Genomic DNA, 25,571 nt, shown 5'->3' with positions numbered 1-25,571 from the left:
CTCTTGCAAAAGCAACCCTGGAATACCAGTTTGGACATGTGCCTAACTTTATCTGTTTTTCTAAAAAATACCAAAATATAATAGAAAGTTGTCACCTTTGAGGGAACTTAGGATAATGCCTTACTTATAAATCTTTCTATTGCGAAGGCCTGGCAGTTTTCATAATACTCAATAACTACTGGCTTAATCTAGCTTTTAAGAAAGCAAAATGAAATAAAAATAGTTTCCCTATAGTAAGGAGTAACAAAAAAATGAAATCTAAAATATCATCTTTTCAATGTTACAAAAGAAGGAAAATACCTATGTTCTGCTGAATTTTCAACACTATTGTAGTCTTAATGGGTTGTTCTGGTTGTTCATCATCTATGTTGTCCAATGAAGCTTCACTATTAATCGAGGAACTCACAGAAGCTGCAAGAGGATAATAGTAATTTTTTTAAAAAACACTATAAAATGAGAATTACCGTTTCAGAATGCCTTTAAAAAAAACAAAATGTTTAAAATAAAGAACATACATAATCAACTCCATTTCCTATCCATGTGTCTTTTTTAAAAAAAATGAATTTGCTCATCTTCAAATGTAGGAGAATTAAATCTCATTGATATGTGTCAAATTGACATAATTTTCAAAATACTTAATGTAGTTTTATTATTGACATAAACCAGAGGGCCACAGAGCCAGTTCTGTGACACCCATGGTTATAATTTGTATACTATATGGTAGTAGAGATAAACTGATAGAAAAATTAAACCAGATAGTAGCAAGGTAAACTTCCCTCTTACTTAGGTTTAATTTATATCATTCTTACTGATGTTTTAGCAATTAAGCATTTCTAATAATAATAAAACAAGGGGTCAACAGTTTAAATTTTTAAAGAGTTGTTTAAAAAAAAAAAAAGAAAGAATATGTGATGGAGACCTTATGTGACCTAAAGTATTTACTATTTGGCTGGCTATATACAGAAAAGGTTTGCCTACTCCTGATCTAAGCTGAATATGAAACATATAAGCAAAATATATTCACAAATTTGACCTTATACACATTTCTGAATTCAACATTCTGAAAACAATTCTGAAGTTTAAGCAAGGCAAAAAGTGTATTATCCCCATTTTACACATGGAAAGCATAGCAAGGAATCAAACTCAAGCGCTCTTTCCATTTTATTATGCTGGTAGTGATTTATGTAGGTTGGGCCTCCAAGAATTCATTTAACACTGATTAAAAGTGTTGGAACAGAAAACATTCTTGGAGATCACCAAGGCTAGTGGTTTTCAACTTTTTTTTTTTTTTTAATGCTTAAGATTTGTATGAAACCAAACCGATCTTACAGGAAATCCTAGTATGTAAAGTAGATGAAACTAGAACTACTCTGTTTAAAGCAGGGATGGAGGGCTCTTGGATCCAGACCAGCAACCTCTTCCCCATCAGGGGAGTAGAGTGACACTCTTTAGAACTCTGGAGAACTCCCTCTGAAAGCACCTAGGCTCATGTTGATCCCTTTATGTACAAAAAAGAGAAGGGAACCACAGAGTGAGCGATGGTAAATATTCCTCTTAAATTCAAACTGAAAAAGCCTATTGATTGGATTAAAAGTACCTTAAAGATATACGTCTGTCTCAATATACTAGTGTAGGCTCACAAGGATGACATAAACTTACTGAAACAGACATTTATGGAAACAAAATGCATGAAAAAAATTATCAAATTTCTAGTTTTCTCTAAGCCCTTAACATGTTAATTCTAGATATCTAAGCCCACCAGCATCAAATTTCCCTCAATTTAGTCATTAAGCATGTAAGTTGAATGGACAGTACCATTTATATTCATGCTTTTTAAAAATGTGAGCTATTAGCAAATATCACTGTTAAAAATATTTTATATCTTTGGGCCAATATAACCTTTACCTCAGATAACAAATTTAAAAAATCATTATAGCTTATTAGCTACAGGATTTTTTACTTAGTGCTTGTATAGAAAAAACACATATCTTTGTATACTAAGAACAGGTATCATAGGTATTTGCCATGATATAGTACCTATAAATTTAATTACTGAATAGTTAAATGTGAATATCCTATTATAGTAGGTCAAATATGAAAGGAAAAAGTTCCCTGCACAAATAATTTATTAATATTTCGATCAAGACATTTCAGTGCTCTGTTTTCATTTTGTAAATGTGTCATACAAAATCATGTTAATATAATACAAATTCAAGATGATTTTACTGCAGCAGAGCATTTTTCAAGAAAGAACAAGGCTTTTTCATCAAAATTTATTTATTTTTGGTGGGGGCTTATTGTAATTTAACTCAATCTCAGACACTGTGGCATTTCCAGTAAATGTTTCATTTTGTTCTCTGAAAATTAAGTACAAATAACATATATGAATCAACAGGAACTTAGACCTCAAAGATTTCTTCAAACCAGATAATTTTAATTGCAAATAAATCCCAAATTAATCATGTAGTAAACAACCTTCTTGAGCAGCTATCAACACACTGTATTTTAAAATACAGTGTGAAACAGATAAGGGTCATGGTGAATGCATGCAAAGTTGTGGACATGTTCAGACTTCATTACTTAAATGTAATCTTAGGTATTTGAACTCCTTAGCTGGTTATCCTTTTCCCCAACTCTGACTCTAAATTAATAAGGTTTAACTATAGTCAGTGATTTAGTCATAAAAATACATCTTCAATATTAATCCTTTTTCCTTTATAATTAAAATTACCAATGTTTAACCAAAATAACAAAAATTAATTTCAGCTCTGATACAGAGGCAAAGATGAGTTCCACCAAATTTTAAAGGTGTGTCTCCAAAATTTTTAGCTGATACTGTGGGTAACATATATATGAATTATAAAGTTAACATCTACTAGGGGATGACTAATACATCTAAGAAATTTTTAAAGCCACAGTTATCCCTGATCTTAAGTGAGTCACAAACCAAATTGTTCTTCATTCCTTAAGTCACTACAAAGTATGTTATTTTAAGGTATTTACTTGGAAAAATATGTATTTTAAACATAGCAACTACTTGGCAACTACATTATAGAACAGGAATAATTAAATAATAATCAAACAAATAATAATGGCAAGTACTTAGAAAATAAAGCCAGATACTTATAACAAGTTTAACACTCTTAAATGTATAGTAATTAATTTAAATGTTTAATTCAAACATTTGAACTCCATTTTTTATGGTTTATTTTATACAGAAGTCCTGATTTCAATTAGTTAGAGAAATCTATGCATATTATAAAACTTTACTTTTACTCTTTGTTTGTGAAGTATTTTTCCTAGTATTTTTACTAGTTTCTCACATCAAACCAAAGAGAATCTAGGGCTCAGAGGGAGATGACTTTTTTAAGTTTGTAAATAGGTGGTAGACCTTGATTCAAACTAACAGTATCTAGATATAATTATGTCACCTAATATGTTTGAATAAATGAGTATAAATGATATTCATATAAATGAATATCTTTGAATAAATGAGAACTGATATTCATATAAATGAATACTATCAGGCAATGAGTAAGTAAATATAATCCTAAGCCAAAAATAGGATGCTTATGGAAAGCACATAATTTTCCTATTAAAGTCTTTGTTTTACCTTTTTCAGAATTTGGGAATGTGCGATTATCACTACTAAAAATATGCTGAATTATTAAATTATTCCTTCTGATTCAGCAAGTACTTGATGAAACAAAATTTATATTATTTCAGCCAAGCATATTCTTGGCTGTAATACATTTGATATCAATGCTCAATTCCTAAAAAGCCCAAAGCTACTCTCAGCTACTCTCACTTGCATTTACCCTTCAACTCAGGTATTACCTTCTCTAGGAAGGCTTCCCTGAATCCCATACAGGGATAGTGCCTATGCTATATGTTCTGATAATTCTAGCATTCCTCTATTATGGAGCTAATTACCTGTTTTGGAATAACCCATTTCTCTTATTTTCCACTATATGTGAGCTTCTGGAGAATCAAGACTGTACATTTTATCTCTGAAACCCCAATGCCTCAACAAAAAGTAATTAATCAGTTGAGATTCACATAAGTTTCAATATCAGACCGGGGTCCTAAAAGGATCATACATATCATACTTGAAAGCAATTATCTTCAATACTGTATGTAATATTAGAAGTATATATAATACCATCTAAAAACCATGAGTTTGATACAGCACACACATAAGTATACACACCTAAACTTTCCAAATTGCTGTTTTGTTTCCTTTGTCCTTGTAATATTAAACTCTTCCTACTCAGTTAATCCATCTCTACACTAGACTGCCAGCATAAAAAGAGAAAATATAGATAGTAAATAATTTTTAAAATGCAGTGTGAAACAGATAAGTTTCAGTACAAAAAGCTTATGAAAATCAATATCCACAACAGATAAATGGATTAAAATTTATATTATTTCAATTTAAGAAATTATTTAAAAGTATTTCATAGTTACTGGTTCATGCTAATATTTAACATGGTACAAACATTGCTAAGACAAAGGCTAAGGGAAAGCTGAGAGAAAGGATTAAAATATAAATATATTTAGTATACATATCAATGGTAAAAACCATTCATTAGGTATTAGCATTTAAATCTGATAATAGACAACTGCATTATGTTGAAGCTAAAATAAGACTTTCATTTATTTGCAAGAATGAACATCATTCAAAACTATAGGGGTAGTGGGTATAGTTCGGTAGCTGAGTGCCTACTTCCCATTATGAAGTCCTGAGTTCAATTCCCGATACCACCTAAAAAAAAACTATGAGACTTAATATAATTAGAATTATCTACTCTATATTGTACCACATTAATTTATACAACAGGTTTGTGTTTTTAGTGACCTTTCAGTTGAAGTGAAACATAGGGTAAGTAACAATAAAGAATAAAAAAAGAGAGTTTACTAAAATTTGAAAATGCTAATGCCAAACTTTGCTATTGCAGATTAATGATTATTGTCTAGTACTACAGTCAAAACGTTTTTCTGACAGACTTCTTAATCAAATCACTGGAGACTAAAACTTTGTCATTAATCTTGATGAAGTTGTTAGGTATTCCTAGGACCTTTTACATTCTCTGCATAATTAATAATGCAAACACATTCTATCTTCCTGATTGGATTACACGTTTCTTGAAGAAAGGGATCAGGTTTTATTGATTTCCATCTATCACATTACCTTGCACAGAGCAAATCCTAAATAAATACCTGACAAATAAATGGAGTAAATGTCAACTAAAATTAATATTTCTGGGGCAACAATTAGTGTTACGTATTTTCATATGTTTTAAAAATTATCTATGCTCTTTAGAATGCTCTGAACTATTGAGCTATTGAGTACTACTATTATATATTTTTAAAATTGTCATCATGGTTCAGTGTAGTGTACCACACAAACTTTAAAAACCTCATGTGTGATGAGGCATAAGCTTTTAATTTTACTATCATTTCAAGCATGAAAAAAATATGTGCTGTGGTTTCCTAAAAATTTAGTAATATGCCAATCATTCAGTAACAAATATTTACTGAACACCTGCCATATTTTAGGCATGGGGCTTGGACAAAAAAATAAACATCCTTAGGAATTTGCTCTCAAAGAACTTAGCCTAAAGTGGAAGACCAATATTAAATTTCTAATTGATTAAATAATTGCAAGTTTGTAAAAGAATGTAAAACAAGAGTATAGAAGAGGAAACTTTGAGAAGGTAGAATGTGGGAGTTATAACCTGGCCTCAGCACATTATATACGTTAATGACCAGAAACCACACAGGTTTAAAAGTCTTTAGTTCCCTGAAAACAGGATCAGTGTCTTATGATGTTTGGATCCCAATCCCTAGGACTGACATAATCAATAATTTGTTCAGTTAACAAATATTTACCGAGTATCTATGGTGTGCTGAGATACCGAGTATCTCAGTAAAGTGCTGGAAATACAGCATTGAAGCAAAATCCCTTCTCTTGTGAATCTTATAAAATTAATAAATGTTTGCTAAACTGTACATATAATGGCTTCAAAAAAGCTTGAATTTATTAAAAACTCAAGCAACTAGAGTTTGTTTTGTTTTATGGAGATTATTCCACTTAAGGCTGCCATAGTTACCTCCTGAAGAATATTTCACAGTGGTAGAAGCTATTTGTTTATGTTTTTTAAGTCTGTCCCAAAAGTATAAAGAATGGATATTAAGTTGTTTTTAACTACAGATTATTAAGTACAACTTAAGAAGTTGTGAATAAAACACAAACAAGTCTAGTAACTCTAATGTTTACCAACATACAAAGGGAAATTTTAAAATGAGTTAAAATATTTAAGATAGATAGTAATTTTAAAGAGTCTAAATGTAATTTCTCTTCTACTTATTCTTTCACATCTGATTTTTAAAGTAACTTGTGAATGGTTAAGTTTGGCATACCTTTAGCTATTCTTACTTAAGCAATGAGATTTACACTAAGAGTGACAAAGAATTTGAAAATATGGAAAGCATGTATGATAATAGATGCACGATTCTAACCAACAAGTGAGAAATTATACTGTCATAAGCAAGATGAAATTAAACCAGGCTTGTTTTGTAAGATCACAACTTCTGCAATAAAAATATATTTAAATAATAATAACAGGGTGGGTTGGGGGAAAAATACACCAAACATAATTATGAACTATATTTAGTAGTAATGCTTTGATAATATTCTTTCACAATTTGGAACAAACGTTTCAAAACAATGCAAGGTGTTGGTGGTGGGATGATGTATGGGACCCTGTATGACATTATGCATGTTTGCTTTGTAAGTTCACAACCTTTACTATACACTTATTGTTTTTGTATGTTCACGTATGAATGATATACTTTGATTAAAAAAAAATTAAACCAGGCCAGTGTAATATTCATTTATGTTTAAAACATTTTAAAAGAATAGAAGGGACCAGGCTAAAAGAAGTATGTAGATCATGTAAAGAAATAGTCCTACAATCTGTATTGGTTAGGTCACACAGAAAGGCAGTAAAGCACAGTTGTGAAATAAAAAACACCACAGATTCTAGAACCAAATTGCCTGTTTCAATTCAAGCTCCACCATTTATTAGCAATGGACCCTGAAAAATTTCCTTAACCTTTCTGAGCCTCAATTCTTTCATCTGGAACATGGTATCAGTGATATATCTATATCAAGTTGCTATAAGGATTAAATGATTTAGCATTTGTAAGCTTCTTAAAACAATGCCTGGCACACAGTAGGTTCTGTGTAAATACTGGCTGCTATTACTATTAGGGTATTTGGTTCAATTGAAGTTAACATATTTCAACAAAGGGAAACCAGTGTATATTTGAAGTAATTTGTAATCTAGGAAGCAGATGTGACTCAAGCAATTGAGCTCCTGCCCACCATATGCGAAGTCCCAGGTTTGGTTCCTGGTGCCTCCTGGAGAGGCAAGGCAGCGAGCTGAGGCTACTAACTGGGCAGTGAGCTGTTGCAACAAGATGACGCAATAAGACAAAAGGTAAACACAATGAGAGAGACAACAAGGCAGGGAGTGGAAGTGGCTCAAGTGATTGAGCACCACTCTCCCACATGCGAGGTCCTGGGATTGATTCCTGGTGCCTCCTGAAGAGAAGACAAGCAGACACAGAGAGTAGACAGAGTGCAAACAAAGCCTGGGGGGAGGGAGGGAGTTAATAAATAAAATAAATCTTTTTCAAAAAAGGTAATTTTTAATCTTTCTTAGGTCACCAACTTTTGAAAGCTTTATATTTTCCCCAAGAAAAAATTTTACAATTATTTTCAGGTGGTTTGTAGACCTCCTGAAAGCCAGCTATGACCTCAAGAGCTTACTTAGGGCACTACAGGTTAAAAATCCCTAACCAGAGGAAGGCAAACAAGCAGCAAAAATTTAAAAATAAAACAAATTAAATTAAATTTAAAAATTAAAGAGGGGAAGCAGACTTGGCCCAGTGGTTAGGGCATCCGTCTACCACATGAGAGGTCTGCAGTACAAACTCCCGGCCTCCTTGACCTGTGTGGAGCTGGCCCATGTGCAGTGCTGATGCATGCAAGGAGTGCTGTGCCACGCAGGGGTGTCCCCCAGTAGGGGAGCCCCACGCGCAAGGAGTGCGCCCTGTAAGGAGAGCCACCCAGCGCAAAAGAAAGTGCAGCCTGCTTAAGAATGGCGCCGCCCACACAGACAGCTGACACAAGATGACGCAACAAAAAGAAATACAGATTCCTGTGCTGCTGACAACAACAGAAGCGGACAAAGAAAAAGACGCAGCAAACAGACACAGAGAACAGACAACCAAGGCGCGCGGAGGGGAGGGGAGAGAAATCAATAAATAAATCTTTAAAAAAAAATTAAAGAGAACAGTTAAGGTATGTGGGAATATTTGGCTTTGGGATACTTAAAACATGACAGCTGCCCTCAAATTTAAGGCATGACCTCATTGAGAAGGTTAATATTCAGGTTTTATTGCTCCAGATTACTGAACTAAATATAGTTTGCAGTGAGGCAGACTGGTACTCAGAATAAGGAAGAATAGAGTCTTAAAACCCATTTGTTAGTAATATAGATATCAGTATTATAAGAGAAAGATAGAACCAGATAACTCTAATGATCCTACAAACATATTCAACAAGAGCATGGGTCAAGCATTATTGTTAGGCACCAGTGATAGAGAAAGGAACAAAACAAACAAAAATTCCTGCCTGCCTGATTCTAAATTTGGTTGGTGAAGACAGTACAGCCATTAATCAGGGAAAGCACATTTTGGAAACTAGTAGACATTTTTGGCAGTCTACTTTTAAAAAATCTATCTGCTAAGGAATATGCTTTAGTTATAGTTTTAAAATTATTAAATTTCAAGAGACAATCACATTTGCTGCTTTAATGTCAGGTACTGAGGGTTTAAGAGCGTTGTTCTTTTTTCCCATTAATACAAATATACTGATTCCACCACAAGAAGAGAGATGTGGAAAGTCTGTGCTGGTGGTGCTGGTGACAACTTAGTGGAAAAGGGCCAACTTGAGAATCAAGGGCCTGGGTCCACCACACCATTTATCTGAAGGGGTGCGAGGGCAGTGGAAATTAGAAGGCTTTGGGAAAGGAGAAAATAAATTAAAAAATAAATAAATAAAAAACAAATGTACTGTTCCATATCACGATTAATACTAACCTCTAGTTAGTTTCTGAAAACACTACAACCTGGTAAGCTCCAATTAACTTTAGGTTTTAACACTGGACTTGAAATTTGTTAACCAAATAATTCTCTGATTCAACACAGTAATAAAAATATTCTCAATCAAATCCTCTATTCCTGTTACAGCCCATAGAGCAAACAAAGGGAGTTGGAAGTGTGTCAGCTAAGCAACAGAGAACAGCTAAGAAATAGAATTAGGAAAAAAACTTAAAAGCTGTTACGTTTAAATTTCATAGACATCCATATTCAGAAGTAACCTAAAGGCTCTGAAGACATCCAGACACTATAGTCAGGGCAGAAAGCTCAGAGTTTGGTGCCTTGCCAGAGGGCTCTACTTTGGAATTTATGCTCCCCCATGTGACAAAGTTAGGCTCAGTTGTGGTTTCCCTACACATGGCTTTCCTGCTCTTCTCTATGAACCTATAATTAGTACTAGAGTTGGTAGGTATATGTCCAAGAAACTTAAATCTTTGTACTGTCAGCTGAGCCCTGAATCTCAACAGAGTTGCAACACCTACTCTCCAGTTCATTGGTCACCCAGGACAACTAACAAGGAGGTGATGATGGCCAACTATCATGCCAAGGAACCGAGAGAGTCTACAACCGCAAGCAAAAGAGTCCCATCCATCGGCCCTATGGGATCCCAGCCCCCTCTCAATTAGAGGTGGAGTGGATATCACCATCCCAGAATCCTCAGAGTTGGGGAATGAACTATGGACTAAAATAGACACTGGTATTCTACTATAGACTTATTGTGATTCTAGCAATGAAAGAAATTTATCATTGATGTGAAGGCAGTGGAGGTTCTGAGGGCAGGGAGCGGGGAAAACCAGTGTAGTATGGGGGCATTTTTGGTACTTGAGAATCGTCCTGAATGCCACTGCAAGGACAGATACAGGCCATTACATATCTTGCCATAACCTATAGAACTGGGTGGGAGAGAATGTAAACTACAATGTAAACTTTAATCCACACTTAGTGGCAATGCTCCAAAATGCATTTTATCAATTGTGATGAATGTATAACACTAATGAGGAATGTGGGAAAGTGTGGGAGATGTGGGGAGCGGGGCATTTGGGAATCTTCTATATTTTTTATGTAACACTTATGTAGTCTAAGTATCTTTTTAAAAAAAAAAAGAAAAACTAAAAAAAAAAAAAGTAACCTAAAGACTTTCTATTAAGATATCTTAAGTTTCAAGAATAAGAAATGGCTATTTATTCAATATTTATTGACACATGCAAATAATTCCTTTTATCTCATATTTTTAAATGTTTCAGGAAGACTGTCATATACTTACACATGTATTTACAGATATGGTTTTATATCCTGCACTCACTAGAAACAAAAACAAAGCAAAACAAATGGCAAATGCATGCTCTATAAAAATAATCTTGATCTAACTTTTGAACTATTTTAGCTTATTACCCCAATTAAGTAAGGACAATATGGAAAGAAAAGCAAATAACACGGAGAAGACATTTAATAAACATAATGTTTAAAAAACTTTATGACATGACATTTACAACAAGACAATGGATTGTGAGAAAACCTCTTTTACATAAAAGAAAATACCTTAGAGCTATAAACTTCCACATATTTAAGACTGAACTCATTTAACTGCAATGAATGTACCACAACTAATAAAGAATGTTAATGTGGGAAAGCCTGGAAATGCTTGCCAGGCTTGAAAAAGACTGAACTATCTTAAATTTGGTAAAATCTTCCAGGAAAACACTGTATATTTATATTTGTAGAAATTAAAACAGATACACTTTTAAATGCTTCAGTTGAAATTTGAAGTGTTAAACAGAACTAGTTTTAAGGAATCTAAAGATGCTACTTAAACTAGATGTCTCATATATAATCTTAGCTGAAATCTATTCAAGTTCTTTTAAAAAAATCATATAATTACCTGTGCTTATTTCCTCTGCAAATTCCAAATCTTCTATTTGAATTATCTGATCTATCATCTCTAGAAAATGGTCTCTGATTTCTTCAGCTGATTCATCACCAAATTTATAATCACATAACATTACAGTGGACCCAGGAATGGGTACAAACACTCGGTGAGGGAGGATGTGGAACTCTTTCTCAGAATCTAAAAGACAGAACATTATCAATATTTAGATAAGTCTGTCACTGGTACCAATGATAATACATTTTAGAGCTATAGGAAAGCTTCTCATAGTAATAAAGCCTAAAAGGTGAATGCTTGGTCATTTCATTAATTCTAAATGGACCTGGCATCAAATTGTTCTTACTGAATTCAGCTTTATTTCGATACCCCTGGCCACACAAGGTACTTAAATAACACTCCAATGAAAATTATAAATTTATCACTGTCTTCAATTGTTGATTACATGTTTTCATATTTTCCATTGATCTATGAAGAAGAACACAGGAGAGAAATTTTCTCCCCAGTTTCAAATAGCTGTGCATGTTGTTGCTTTAACTTTATAAGTACTGTGAATTTTATAACACTCTTCCCTTCTTCATGCAAATCAGTGGCCCATCTCATCAAGTGTACAGGACATGACAGAATACATTTTTTTGTACTAACGTCACTATCAACTTCACCTTATTAGACATAGCCCTCTATAACAAGCATGTAGAGGGAAACAAGATATTCATTTTGTGCACAAATCTCACTACCAACTCCATCTTGTTTTCTTTTCCATTTTTCCTTTGCCTCATTATTACCAATATTTCATTTATTTTATCTTGTTTATACTGTATGCCTCTTAGCACACAGCCATATACCATTTTTAGAGGGAAAAAAACTGGATCTAAATAAATAATTATGCTTCATTCTTTTTTGGTTACTCACAAATTGAAACATACAGCTTTGTACATTTCTAGTATAGTCACTGATTCACGTAAAACACATAATTACTGTTTGGTTCAACACAATGATTATAATAAACTCTTAACAAAGATACAGATTTTGTGTAAAGAGTGAACTTTAACAATGGATATGACTTAAAAAACTACCAACTAGTTTTAGAAAACTAGGGCTCACTTAGATAGGAACCTATATGTCCTTGTCAAGAAACTACTGGCTTTACATAATTGCAAACACAAGGTGATGAAAACGTCTTAAGTGTCATGGGTAATGCCCTAACTTACATTGTCTGCTTTATCTTGTTTGCATATGAGAACTACGAGAACAATTTTACATTGTCTGCTTTATCTTGTTTGCATAAGAGAAGTACGAGAACAATTTTCCTCTTTGACCAGATTGCCTCCTAGCTGTAGAATTACATCACTGCAACGTGTACTCTAATATAAATTGTCCACAGTTTGAAATTAGGACTACATTATTTTAATTTGGGCCACAGCTACTAGAAACAGGTTAAGTGAAAAGTTTTCAAAAGTAGCTACAATGTGTACTTTCAAAGACAGCTATATTGTACACTGGTAATTAGCATCCAAAGTTTTTAAACATTTTGAATTGCATTAATTCTTAGGTTTGTCTAAAAAAAAGACCAAAATGCATGTCATAAAATGAAATGTCAAAGGACTGGTTGTAATAAGTTTTTTAATTACTCATTAAAAATAAAAAGTACTTATAATTTTCAAATTCAGTTAAAGTAGCAATTTAGTATCTAAATAAGACCAAGTTTTCTAATTAGTCTGAGGTTTAAAATGGGAGGAGGATCTATTTTTAAAAACACATCTCAAAAGTATTCTAAAAAAGAATCCTTTAGGCATATCTCTATGGCAGAGTATCTGGCTCAACACTGTTTGAAAAGAGAAAAAAATTTAATTTAAGCCAATATAAGACTTGTATTAGGTATTTGACAAATATCATCTCATTTAATCTCATATCTTTAAAAAGTACCTATTACAATCCCTATTTTACATATAAGAAAATGGATGCTTAGATAGCTGTATGATTTGCCCGAGATTACTTTTCTACTGGCAGAGTAAACACAGAACCCAAGAACTTCAAAGTTTTTGCTCATTCCACCAAACTACACAGACAAAGAACACGCAGCAAATAGTCACAGAGAACAGACAACAGGGTGGGGGGGAAGGAGAGAGAAATGAATAAATAAATCTTAAAAAAAAATACTAAGTAAAGATAAGACAGATCAAACACATTTATATCATAAATTAATACTTAAAAAATCTATTATATAATACTCAGTACTAGTTAGTATTTTGAATATGGATAAATTCTTGAAAATTCATTAATATTAATTTAAAAATATCAGCTTTAATGTTAATATGGTTTACTAATTCTGGCAGAGAAAATTCACAGAGAATTAATTTTTTTAAAATTCCCAGTGAAATTATTAAATGCTTACAGATTTTACTATATAAAGTGTTAAAAAAATGTTGAGGGGGTAGTAATTGAAAAATTTTCAGTCAATAATAAAAGCAAAAAGATGACATATTATTATGAAAGATAGCTACAGGTAGATATAAAAGATAACATTCATTCATTCGATCTTGACAATCTAGTACTATACTAATTGAACACATGCAAAGTAAAATAAAAGTACTTATTTTATACTCATAACTTTTTTTTCTGGAATTTCATTCAAAAGCAGGTCCTCAAATAGTATTTCACAACGATCAGCAACTGTGTTCAATATATCTCTCTTTATTGCCTACAGAGGGGGAAAAAATAGTTTAAGTGATTTATGTTATTTAAAACCAAACAATTTGCTTATATTCCCAGTACAATTATATCTCTTTCCTAACATACATGGATGTCTAAAATAAATGGTACACTACTCCTTTTTTTATTTCTATTTATTTAGTATGCTTACGCTTAGTCCTTATCTAAATAATAAGTTAAATCCAAATTAATGAATGAGATTTTGAATATAGATAAATAATACCAGTATAATAAATTAGGGAATATCCAACTATGACAAAGTCAGTCATCATTTTTTCACATTTCTGAATTATACAGATTATAGAACACAACCTAATAATACTTCCCTTGTTATTTAAAAATTAAAATTCCCTCAGAGCAAATGTATTAATATTTCACAACTGTAGAGTCTTAACAGACTTGGTACAATCATCGCTTTTAAAAAGGAACAAAATAAATATTCTACATATGAAAAACTTGAACCAATTAGATAGTATATTTGAACTGTCCATCAGTTGGGCCTTTCTCAGTTAAAGTCAAATTAATAATTTTTAAATATGATATTGAAAAAAAGATAAAATTTAAAAATTTTTTAATAGTTATGATAAATTTTTTCCATTTTTTTCATATGTCAGTGATTCCTTTGTGTACCTGTACTGCCTCTTTAACCTTGGGTTTATTGCTATTAATATAAGCTCTGCATTTCACAGCACCCTTAAGGTTTACAGAACCGCTGCAGATCTGAACTGTTGCTGTGGATCTGTGGTCTGAATTCAGGAGCTGAAAAACAAAATTTGCTTAAGTTCTAATGGTCAATAATTATTAACTACATGGAACACATAAACATTGCATATGCCATTTTATGGAGAGAGAAGGGAGTTTTTGGTTAGGTCAAGTGTTTGAAAATATTCTCCACACTTATCAAGAGGCCTTCTTACTTCTCTCTGAAAGTTATGTATTATTTTCTGAGCCTGAAATTAAACACAACTCCATCTAAAATTTTTCTTACTAACATTACATGCTAAAATGCCAATATTTATTCGTTTACTAAAAATACGTAATTTGCAGATTACTTGAATAACCACTGCGAAAATGAAATGATGTATAGAGACATATGTAGTAGGAAAAATAAAGTATGCAATATATGATATGCACAAAAATAACTGCAATAAAAACAGGATGTCATAAATATGGAAAAAATGCATGTCTATACATGACATTTATTTATACATTTGCAACTCATGACTTTCATAGATTAAAAATAATGCTATGCTCCAGAACAAAAACAAAGGAATTCAATTATGCCTGTCACCAGATAATATTAGTGTTTATGAACAGTCGTTTTTATCACAAGTCCCATTCTTCTTTAGTCTAAGGAGTATTAGTTTGTGCTTGGTTTTGCGGTATTTCATAGACAATTTTAACTTCATAATTTTAATTAGTACCAAAATAAGAGCTTTGAAGCAGTGAAAGTACTTCCAGAGCCTATAATTACAATGGAAACAAAAATTATGATTTTATAAAAAACAAACTGAAAGTGGCAAGGAAGTAATACATGTTATAAGTATACCTGGAATAAATCATTCAACAGGGTCAATTCTGATAAACAAAAAGTAAATCATTCAACTTGTGAAAAGTGCTATCTATATACTTAAGCAATGAAAAACAATCAGGAAGAGATGAGGAAAAATACTAAAGAAAAAAAAGACTTGAATACTTAGCAACTGCAAGAGCATCAAAAGTCAACGCCTGACATTAATTCAAGCAAATGGTTGTTTTTTGTTTTGTTTCGTTTTTTTAAGGAGGTACTCAGGAATGAACCTAGGACCTCACAGGCGGAAAGCAGGCACTCAACCACTGAGCTACATCCATTCCCCAATGACTGTTGGATTTTCGTTTGTTCGTTTTTAGGACATACCAGGGATTGAACCTGGGACCTCGTACACTTCAGCTACATCTGCTCCCCCAAATGCAGTTTTTTCTTTTAACCTCTTAAACTTAAACCCAGTCAAGGTCTTGATGGTAAAAAAATTTGTCACAGGCAAAAATAGTTCCACAAGTTCCAGGTACATTCAAATGTATACCATTAAACTAAGCAGCAGGGTGACAATGCTGATACTATATCAGGAATAAGCTTCCTCTGACCCTTGCAATACCCTTTACAATACAAAAAACTAGTTTATTTTGGAATACAATGACCAATTTTACATATTTCATAAAACACACACTTCATATATCTTATAAATTATATATTTGTATATATTTTTTTACAAGGAATTTTTTTCAAATTGCTATCTTCTCGATGTTAAAATTTTAATATGCTTGAGGCAAAAGACCCAAATAAGTCTTATTAAAATAATGTTGCTTGGGAGTAACTTTCCTAGAACTGGATATTTTTTAGTCTTTTCTGATACTAAAATTCTTTGATTTTTCTATTTAGAAACATAAAAACAGAAACAATTTCAATATCGCTATTCTAAGAAATCATATATTTTAGATAAGTAGTATTTTAAAATAGTTACCAACTGTGTTAGCACTCTGACATCAAAACAATGACTAGTCGCATGAGCATTTCCTCTAGAAGATTTTTTCTGGTGGAGGGATTAAAAAAAAAAAAGTTAAAAAGCCTATTAAGAATGTAATTGGAACATAAAGATAGTTTATACACTATAACACAGCTTAAAATGTTTTTACAATGATGTAAAATTTTACCCTTTAATAGGATATTACTAATGAATTAACATTTCCCTGGACACTCACTTATGCAGGGTGGAGGTGTCTTTGTAAGATGTTTCATCAGCTTTTATAATTACTGCTTGGAATTGTGGTTTATGGCAACCAGTTAGATTCCTTAAAGTTTGTAAAGCAGGAAGTTAAATGAATTCCAGACTAGAATTCTCTTGCTGAGATAATTTTTAAGGGTCTTAATAATTGACAATGGCACTTTTAAAATATTTAACCATGGATGTAGTAGGGAATCATGCAGTTTAATAAAAATAATGTACTTGACCAAATTAAAAATGTTAAATAAAACAGTTACTTTATTTAAAAATCTAGATTTTTTCCCTCTAAGATAATCTATTTTCAATGTATTTTTTAAGAAAAAAACTTCTTTAAAAAAAAAAAGACAATTTAGGAACTATCTTACATACACTAAATGACTTAGAGGGAAAAAATTTAATTGCTTATTTTAATTTAGTTTTTTTCCTACAGATATGTTACCTTGTATATTCCATACCAAACAATACATATTCTCAAAAATAATTAATTCCTGTTTTTATTCATCTAAAGCAGGGACTGGAAAATTCTGGCCTGTAGGCCAAACTCACACTGCAACCTGTTTCTGTATGTAAAGTTTTTTTGGAACACAGTCATGATCACTCATTTACACACTGCTGTGGCTGCTTTCCTGCTACTACAACAGAAGTGAACAGTTACAACACAGACTATATGGCCAGCAAAGTCTAAAATATTTGCTACCTGGCCCATTACATAAGGTTTGTTGACCTCCACTTTGAAGGAGAGATCACAAAAAGTTCCTCTTCTTTCATGTCAGAGCTATTTTAGAAGCCCTTAGATACCCTTCTTATAAGATGGACCTCTTTGACCCTGAACTTGCTATCAGGGTAGAGCAAATGTAGACTTAGGCTGAAATAAAGTTACATTTAGAGATTATATAACACTCCATTCTTCCGGTTTTAGAATTCCAATTAGATCAGAAAGAATCACTTCCCAAGAATTTTCTGAAAACACTCACACTCAACTTCTAATTTAAAAGACCTTAGAAATGAGTAAATGAAAACTCCTATTTTTATGAAGGCAAGGACTAAAGAATAAACCATCTTTTATTTTTCCTTATGTACATATAATTTCCTAAGCAACATAAAACTTACGTGTCCTTCTAATAGGTCACAATCTTCATCTTTAACTTGTCCATTAATCAAATAAACACCATTTTCTATTTGCTTGGCCCAGCGTATAAGTCCATTCTTAAAAGGAACATAACATGGATATCCTTCAGATATAAATTAAACTCCCTACTTTTTCTCACCTAAGACACTGACATATTAGAAATCTCAAAACATCAGTAACGCAGTAATTTAAATTCAGTCTCATAAATAAAAGAGGATATCCCCAATTTTTGGCATCTTAACCATATTTAATAATAGTTTTTCCCTGATCTTTATCCCAAATTAACATTTATATCAGCAACTTAAGAGGCTTAATTACAGTTTAAAAAATAAATCAATAATATCCCCTATCTTTTTAAAAATACATGAAAAGAGAAAGAGTTCCAAACAATTATATACAGCAGTATTAAAGAAAAAGAATATACAAGTTACATTTGTCTCCTCCAATTGGAAGTAAAGAAGAGAAAATGAATAAATTAGATATTAAAACAGTAATGGTCTATAAATAAATAAATAAAAAGGTCTAGAAAAAGAAGGCAAAGCTAAGGACCAAGAAAAAACAAGAAGACCAAACAATAAACATTGCATAATAACATTTTTACATAATTATATTTTGCAATATGCAAAATTACATTACATAATTAAGTATTTATTGAGCACCTGTTATTCTAAATACACTAGTATTGGGACATTGTCCCACCTTTAAAAAAATTTCTAATCTAGCTCAGCACTAAGTTAGATTATTTGTAACAATATTATAAATAAATTGTAATTTTTGAGGATTATAAAAGAATGGCACAGATAACCAGAATTAAAACAGAATGTTTACTTAGCAATTACTAAAGAAAATCCATTTTACCCTAATACCTTTGTGTTTTTCTCCAGAGGATATCTGACAGAAGTTGTAGAAAGTGGGATATGAATATTAACATGAATTGTACACTCTAAAGAAAGCCATGAAGTTGAAAGTCCATTTTGATACTTCCAATCTGCTGGTCTTGCTGAACTCTTTAATGGCAGATAAGTGGGAAAAACATAAAACATGATGTGGTTTAGGTAAAATGTAAGGATCAACAAAACATAAAATGTACAAGATAATTCAATAAGCTGATATCCAAAATATTTGGCCAAATTCCTTGATCAAAGGGCTATAAATGAGAACTATTTAAATAAATGAGGCATGCATTAAAATTCAGGAACTTTAGCACATCATAGGCAAACTTTTTTCCTTTTCCCCAGAGCAGTGAGCAAAAAAAGGTTTACAAAGTTCCATGTTTAGAATTCTGAAAAGGTCATCTGGTCCTCCAGTTTTCCACTTACAGATTCAATAGTATCAGTTCTGAAGCTCTGATGTGGAGCAAATAATCACTGAGCTACAGTACTATGTGTAAGACATTCTACTTTCCGTCATGTCCTTGTTAACAGAATACTAGGCAGTAACCATTGGAGCTTATTTAAATTATGTTTAGGTTATGTACTTCTGTAATCAGAATCAGAACTTCCCTTTCTGTTTCTCCTCAATAAAGCAAACTGCATATTTCTGTGACTTCCTTGTTCATGAAAAAAGAGAACTACCTACAAAGTTATTTTTTCACATTGCTGTTGGATATCTTAGCAAAATGTCAGTCTGGGGTCCTCTGAATAAGGTAGTTTTCTTACTAGGCATTGTAGTTACCAAAATTCCTCAGACACTTTTACTATCAGCCTCTTTAACAAAAACAAAAGATATACACAGGAGAAAGGAACTTTTTGCATTCAGTGTTTCTAATGAAATTAATCACATTTCAAAATAAAAGAATGACAACATCAACAGGAAGTATTGGCATTGAAAACTATTAAATCTAATTATAAAAATGAATTTCATTTTAGAATTAGTTTGAAACACAGAAAAATCTTTAAAGAGTAATTTTTCTTACCTTTGGGTCATGGATATCATAAGTTCGACAACATAATCTTTACTAATTAAGGACAGAAATGACCAAAAAAGAAGCAATTCTTCTCATCAAAAGAAAATAAACCATCAAAAAATAAAAATAAAATGCATGCCTCCAAGAGGTCTAATAAGATCGTAACACTTCACATATATATACATGTGTATTACGTACATATGTATACACATATATATATACACATACACAGTTCTGCCTATAGTATTTATGAAACTATTTTCTACACCCATAAATCCTGTTAACAATAATGAATAGAAGAGAAGCACTTGCAAAATTTTCCTCAAATACACACCCTCCTTCAACAGATTTGGATCGGGTAAGGATGAGTATGCTTACTGGGCCCAAGGGCTTATTCATGAAACTAGTTAAACACCAAAGAAATTAAAAGTCCAACTTCTGCAGGCACGGTCACTTCTGAATTTTGTCGTTTGGAAATCCTAGTTTATGGGGCCCTTGGATTACTTCACTCCCTTGGTGAGGCTACCTCTTGCTAGGGAGGTCCCTTGCCCTGGCAAGATGTAGAGGAGAAAAGTTAGGGAGGCCTCTTAGTGTCACTTGATGTTTGGCCGAAGAAATGAAAATTTCTTAGATGCTCTACACCGTTAACCCCAGTGCACACAGGTTTTGAATTGCACATTTTAGCTATGGTAGTTACAGGTGAAAACTTTAACATATAAAAGCATTACCTTGCCTAAGCTATCAACTGAACATTTATTTCTCTCTAGGGAACTTATTGTGCTTAGATATACAGGGTTAGGTAGCTGGTTAAAAAAAAAAACCCTCAAAATCCTGAGCCCTTGCCATCCTCTCTCAAATTCTTTTGTTAAAAAGACGTGGATAACAACCATTATTACTATACCATTATTGGCAGCTCTCATTATGGGTTCTTTACAGGAAAACCTACAAACTACGTCTATTTTGAAAATAATGGTGACTAAATTTTCAAGAAACAAACAACCTTCTAGGAACATTGTTTCAGTGCCACATACTTTAAACCATAACCACCCAAATAAAAGATACTTTTTTGTAGAAGAGCAAATGTGAAGTGTCACTCGTTCTGAGACTTCTTCCTCTGTTATACTCCATAGTCTCTTTTTATGCACAGACTTTTCCATAGCAAATACTAGCTGAAGGGGAGAAAAATACACATCAGTTGAATGCAAAAAGAAAAGAAGAAAGTGAGTGCAGAAAAAAACAATTACAATGTCCATAACCACCATCAGACTTTAAAACTCTATGATTCTATCATTAATTTTTCTTTTCTTCTAAAGAAAAAGTGCAACAGATTATTAATCACATCGAATTCCATTTTTAGAGATATATAAAATTGGGTTTTAAATAGAAAACTATAACAACTGTCTTTTGTGACCAAGTGGACATAAAAAAATGTTTTGAACAACTAACATTTAAAGTATAGACCACTGAAATTTTATTTTAATTAGAATGAGAAATGACAAATGATTGTTAACCTATAAAAATGGAGCAAGTCACTTATTTGGCATTTCATATTTAAATGTCATAAAAGATTTACAGATATGTAAAATATAATAATAAACATAAAAATATCATAATAATATAAATTAAAAGTAAAAAATAAAAACAATGCCATAGATTTCTTTGAGAAATAAGAATGATAAAATTGCATACTTGAGTTGGAGGGGGGGGTTGTAATAAATTTGGCTCTGAGTTTTCTAACAATAATGTGGAGAAACATAATCTCTTCCCTAAATCACAGGGGCCATAAGCTGAAAACAAACCAATAGAGCCAAACATTTGATAGGAGAGAGGGTTACAAACTGGAAAAATCTATAGCATCTGGGGTTCTTAGTTGAACACTTTTTGACTAGAAAACGTTTTTTGGAGATTGTGTGGGGTTTTGTTCTCAAGATTTTGGAGTCCCTCTGCCTCTTGGGCTGTGAAATGCTCTTGAATTGAGAATAATTTGGATCTTGAGCAGTAAAAAGGATGAACGTTGGCTGCTCAGAGTTGGCTGTATATGTGGGTTTATGGGAAAACAGCTTGTGGAACTTCATATTTATTTCTAGACTATGTCCCCAATTCACTAAAACAGGAATAAATAAAATAAAACAAAAAATCAGGAGATTCAGGATAGATATTCTGTCCAGAAATAAAGAATAAGCAGTTGATTACTGTTTCTTTCATGTTTCACTATCAAGACCCTGAGAGATTGAAAGAATATGAAAAATCATAGCAATCTATTAATTTCACGTTATAGTAATCGCTTGGTATCAAATGGAAGGTATAGTATTAATAGTTTCCTCAGGCTTCCTTAAATGATCACAAACTGGGTAGCTTAAAACAACAGAAATTTGTTCTCTTACAGTTCTGGAGGCTAGAAGTCTGAAATCACAGTGTTATATTCCTTCTGAAGCCTATGGGGAAGGAGCCTTCCTTGCCAATTGTTTGGTTGTAGAAGGGGCCATATGCAACAGCTTATTCTTCATCTTTGAAGGGATAGCTTGACATGTACCATTTCACTGGACCCAAGAAATTTTACTGAGGTGGAGGGTTCCTGACTTTTTGTTGGATTTATCTCCCACTTTCCAACATAAAGTGTCATACCAATGAGCCTAGAGAGTTGTTACTTCTTGCTCACTAAGTTCAAGGAGCATAACATCATTAATGTAATGGATCCAGTGTAATATCTTGTAGAGAAGAAAAGTGACTGAGGTTCCTGCAGACTAAATTATTATATAGGGTTGGAGAGTTGATTTGCTCCTGAGATAGCACAGTGAAGATATACTGCTGGCCTTGTCAGCTGAAAGTAAATTGCTTCAGATGGTCTCTACTATTAGGTATTGAGAAAAAAAAAAACATTTGCCAGATCAATAGTTGTATACAAGGTACCAGGAAGATGTGTTGCTATTCTTAAGCAATTCAACTACATCTGGAAGAGCAATGGCAACTGGAGTCACCACCTGGTTAAGTTTACAGTAAGCACTGTCATTCTCCAAAATCCATGTGTTTTCTGCACAGGCCAAATAGGACAGTTGAACAGGGATGTGGTGTGAATCACCACTCCTGCATCCTTCAAGTCCCTCATGGTAGTACCAATCTTTGCAATTCCTCTAGGAAGATGGCATAGCTTTTAGTTTACTATTTTGTCAGAAAAAGGCAATTCTAGTGTTCTCCTTAGCCTTTCCTACAATAGCCCTCACTCCACAGGTCAGGGGAAATAAGGTGACACAAAGACTGACCATCACAGAATGCCTAGAAGAACACTGCTATTGCACAAAAAAAACTGCTAAACCATTTCATAATGGTAAGAAATTATTTTTAAAATAAAGACTTTAAAAATATATAGCTTTGATTGAAAACATTAATATTTATATTATTTATATTTATTATACTCAAGATACCCCATAATTGGGCTGAAAAACTGTTTCAGTATCAACCTAGCATAAATTATGGAATAAAATCTAAGTAAGCCTAGAATCATTTTATATACGCATAATTAATTAAATAATACATAACTGTGATCACATTAAGAATTTTTGACATATCGGACTTACTCTACGCAGGGCATTTTGAAAATCATTCACAAGTTCTAAAGTTGTAATAATAAATACTCCAAGAACTAAAAGTCCCCCTGGTAGCATTCTGGATACCTAAAAACAGAAATATAATATTAGCTAACATAAGCATTTGGCATTATGTACAGTTTCTCTGTTTGAGAAAGTAAATAATAAAACAGCAAATAGTTACTGAGTACCAACAATATGCACAGCTGGTAATACTAAGAAACAGCCGATAACTAAGTGATGGGATATTATTATTTATACCATTTTCCTAGAGTATATATTTTTTAATCTTAGAACTACTTAACAAATAAAACTGTTAAATGACAACCTTTAGCTATATAATAAACCTCTTTCTCATGAGATTGAAGACTAACTTAAATCCTGAAATACATTCTAAGAGTTTTTCAAAGTCTTCCCATTTTCAGCTAAATAAAATAAAGGTTGTATATATTTTATTTATAAATATATATATATATATATATATATATAAAGTCTGGTATTTCAGATTCTGTACTACCTGGATAATCTGGTCTCTGAGCTTCCATAATAATTCAGTACAGTTTTCCTAGGGAGCTTATCACAAGACCCTGTTTTATAGTTACTTTTGTACCTTACCAATTGGTCTGGGACCTCCTTAAGGGAAAAACTGAGTCTTAACTATCTTTTTATCCCTACAATATTCAGTCACACACTGATCCTGGGTTTTGAACACAGGGTGTCTGATTTGAAAATCTATTGTTTTCTATTTTTCTTTAAACTTACCTCATTCTTTTTTAACTGATATTGGGCATTTATGTTATTTACATTTTTTACTTTACTATAAAATAATATTGACCTATTGTAGCAAATGTACCTCACTAACATAGGATGCTAATAATAGGGAAAATGTGTATGTGGGTAGGAGGGTTATATGAGAATTCCCTACACTTTACTTTTTTTTTTTTTTTTTTAAGGTATTGGGCTGGGCATTGAACCTAGTACTCAACCACTGAGCCACATTGGCCCCCCTGAGTTGGTTTTTTCATTTGTTTGCTTATTGCTTGTCCTTGTTTTTAGGAGGCACTGGGAACCAAATCCAGGACCTCCCATGTGGGAAACAGGCGCTTAACTGCTTGAGCCACATCCGCTCCTGTTCGTATCTTTTTTTTTTTTTAAAGAATCAAGGATACAACAACTGGATTTTTTTTTTAATTAATTAATTTCTTTCCCCCCCTTTCTCTCCTCCTGCCCTGCCAATTTTCTTTGCTGTCTATGTTGTCTTCTCATTTTCTCTCCTTTAGGATTCACTGGAATTCGATCCTGGAGATATCTGATGAGGAGAGAAGTTCCCTGTCAATTGTACCACCTCAGTTCCTGGTTTCTGCTGCACTTCACCTTGACTCTCCCCTTGTCCCTCCTCTGATGCATCACCACCTTACTGTGTGACTCAGTTGTGTGGGGCACTGGCTCACTACACGGACACTCACGTGGGCACTCGTGCAGGCACTGGTTCACCATGTGGGCACTTACGCTGGTACTAGATTGCCACACAGGCACACTTTCTCTTCTTTTTCACCAGGAGGCCCCAGGGAGCAAACCCAGGTCCTCCCATATGATAGGCAGAAGTTCTATCACTTGATCCACATCCGCTTTCCATCCCTATACTTTTGATGTAACTTATCTCCAATCTAAAACTTCTCTAAAAGTAAATTATGAATTTTTTAAAAAATACTGATTAAAAATCCTATTAAGTCTTTCTGTATACATAAGATTATTTGCTGAGGATAAATTCCTTGAGGTGGATTATTGGGTTAAGAAGTTATGCATATTTTTAAGGTTTTTTGATGCACACTACTAGTTGGTGTTCCATAACATCTATTTTCCTTCACATGAAGGTAGCTAGTTCTCAATGCTACATGAATTTTTTCTACCATCTACACTCAGATATCAGTGATTTCCTTAGCTTTTATGTTCTGAATGTATAAGAAAATTGAACAGAGCTAAATCTTTATAAAATTAAATACCATAGTCTAATCACTAATCTATTTTCATTATATCTGTTGGTGGTTCCTTCTGATTTCATAAATTACTTTTAGTATAGCAACACAAGCTTAACAAATGAAGAATAAAGTACTAATATTCAGCATGGGGAACCTGCATCTTTTTCAGATCACAAAACATCATAAGACTAACATTTCTTTCTAAAGGCTAATCCATTACAGATTTTACACATGTATTTTAGATACATAGTAATATATATTACTATATACTAAAAGTACAGGAGAACAAAAGCAAAATTAGAAAATTATTTGCAACCCATTGGGAATTTAGGTTAAAACACATATAACATTTTCTCTAGAAGATGGTATTAAATATTTAAATATTT

General features: G+C 32.6%; 1 protein-coding gene across 4 annotated transcripts in view; it reads right to left on the bottom strand.

The window, feature by feature from the left end:
• ODR4 (odr-4 GPCR localization factor homolog) overlaps nt 1-25,571 on the bottom strand; it is a 35,189-nt gene that overhangs the window by 3,417 nt on the left and 6,201 nt on the right. For 3 of the 4 annotated variants that reach the window (XM_071207616.1, XM_071207617.1, XM_071207618.1), the window contains 10 exons: nt 23,198-23,293; nt 20,685-20,791; nt 19,632-19,668; nt 18,583-18,723; nt 17,698-17,793; nt 16,327-16,395; nt 14,456-14,584; nt 13,718-13,814; nt 11,111-11,296; nt 301-411 (listed from right to left, as the gene is read on the bottom strand). In XM_071207616.1, coding sequence (XP_071063717.1) covers nt 301-411; nt 11,111-11,296; nt 13,718-13,814; nt 14,456-14,584; nt 16,327-16,395; nt 17,698-17,793; nt 18,583-18,723; nt 19,632-19,668; nt 20,685-20,791; nt 23,198-23,293 — 1,069 coding nt within the window. Of the gene's footprint in view, nt 1-300; nt 412-11,110; nt 11,299-13,717; nt 13,815-14,455; nt 14,585-16,326; nt 16,396-17,697; nt 17,794-18,582; nt 18,724-19,631; nt 19,669-20,684; nt 20,792-23,197; nt 23,294-25,571 lie in introns of all 4 variants that reach the window. The other variant, XM_058274886.2, reaches the window with a different exon arrangement.

The sequence above is a fragment of the Dasypus novemcinctus genome, chromosome 13 (assembly GCF_030445035.2).
Source record: "Dasypus novemcinctus isolate mDasNov1 chromosome 13, mDasNov1.1.hap2, whole genome shotgun sequence".
Classification (NCBI taxonomy): domain Eukaryota; kingdom Metazoa; phylum Chordata; class Mammalia; order Cingulata; family Dasypodidae; genus Dasypus; species Dasypus novemcinctus.
This window is presented reverse-complemented; position numbering and strand designations above follow the sequence as displayed.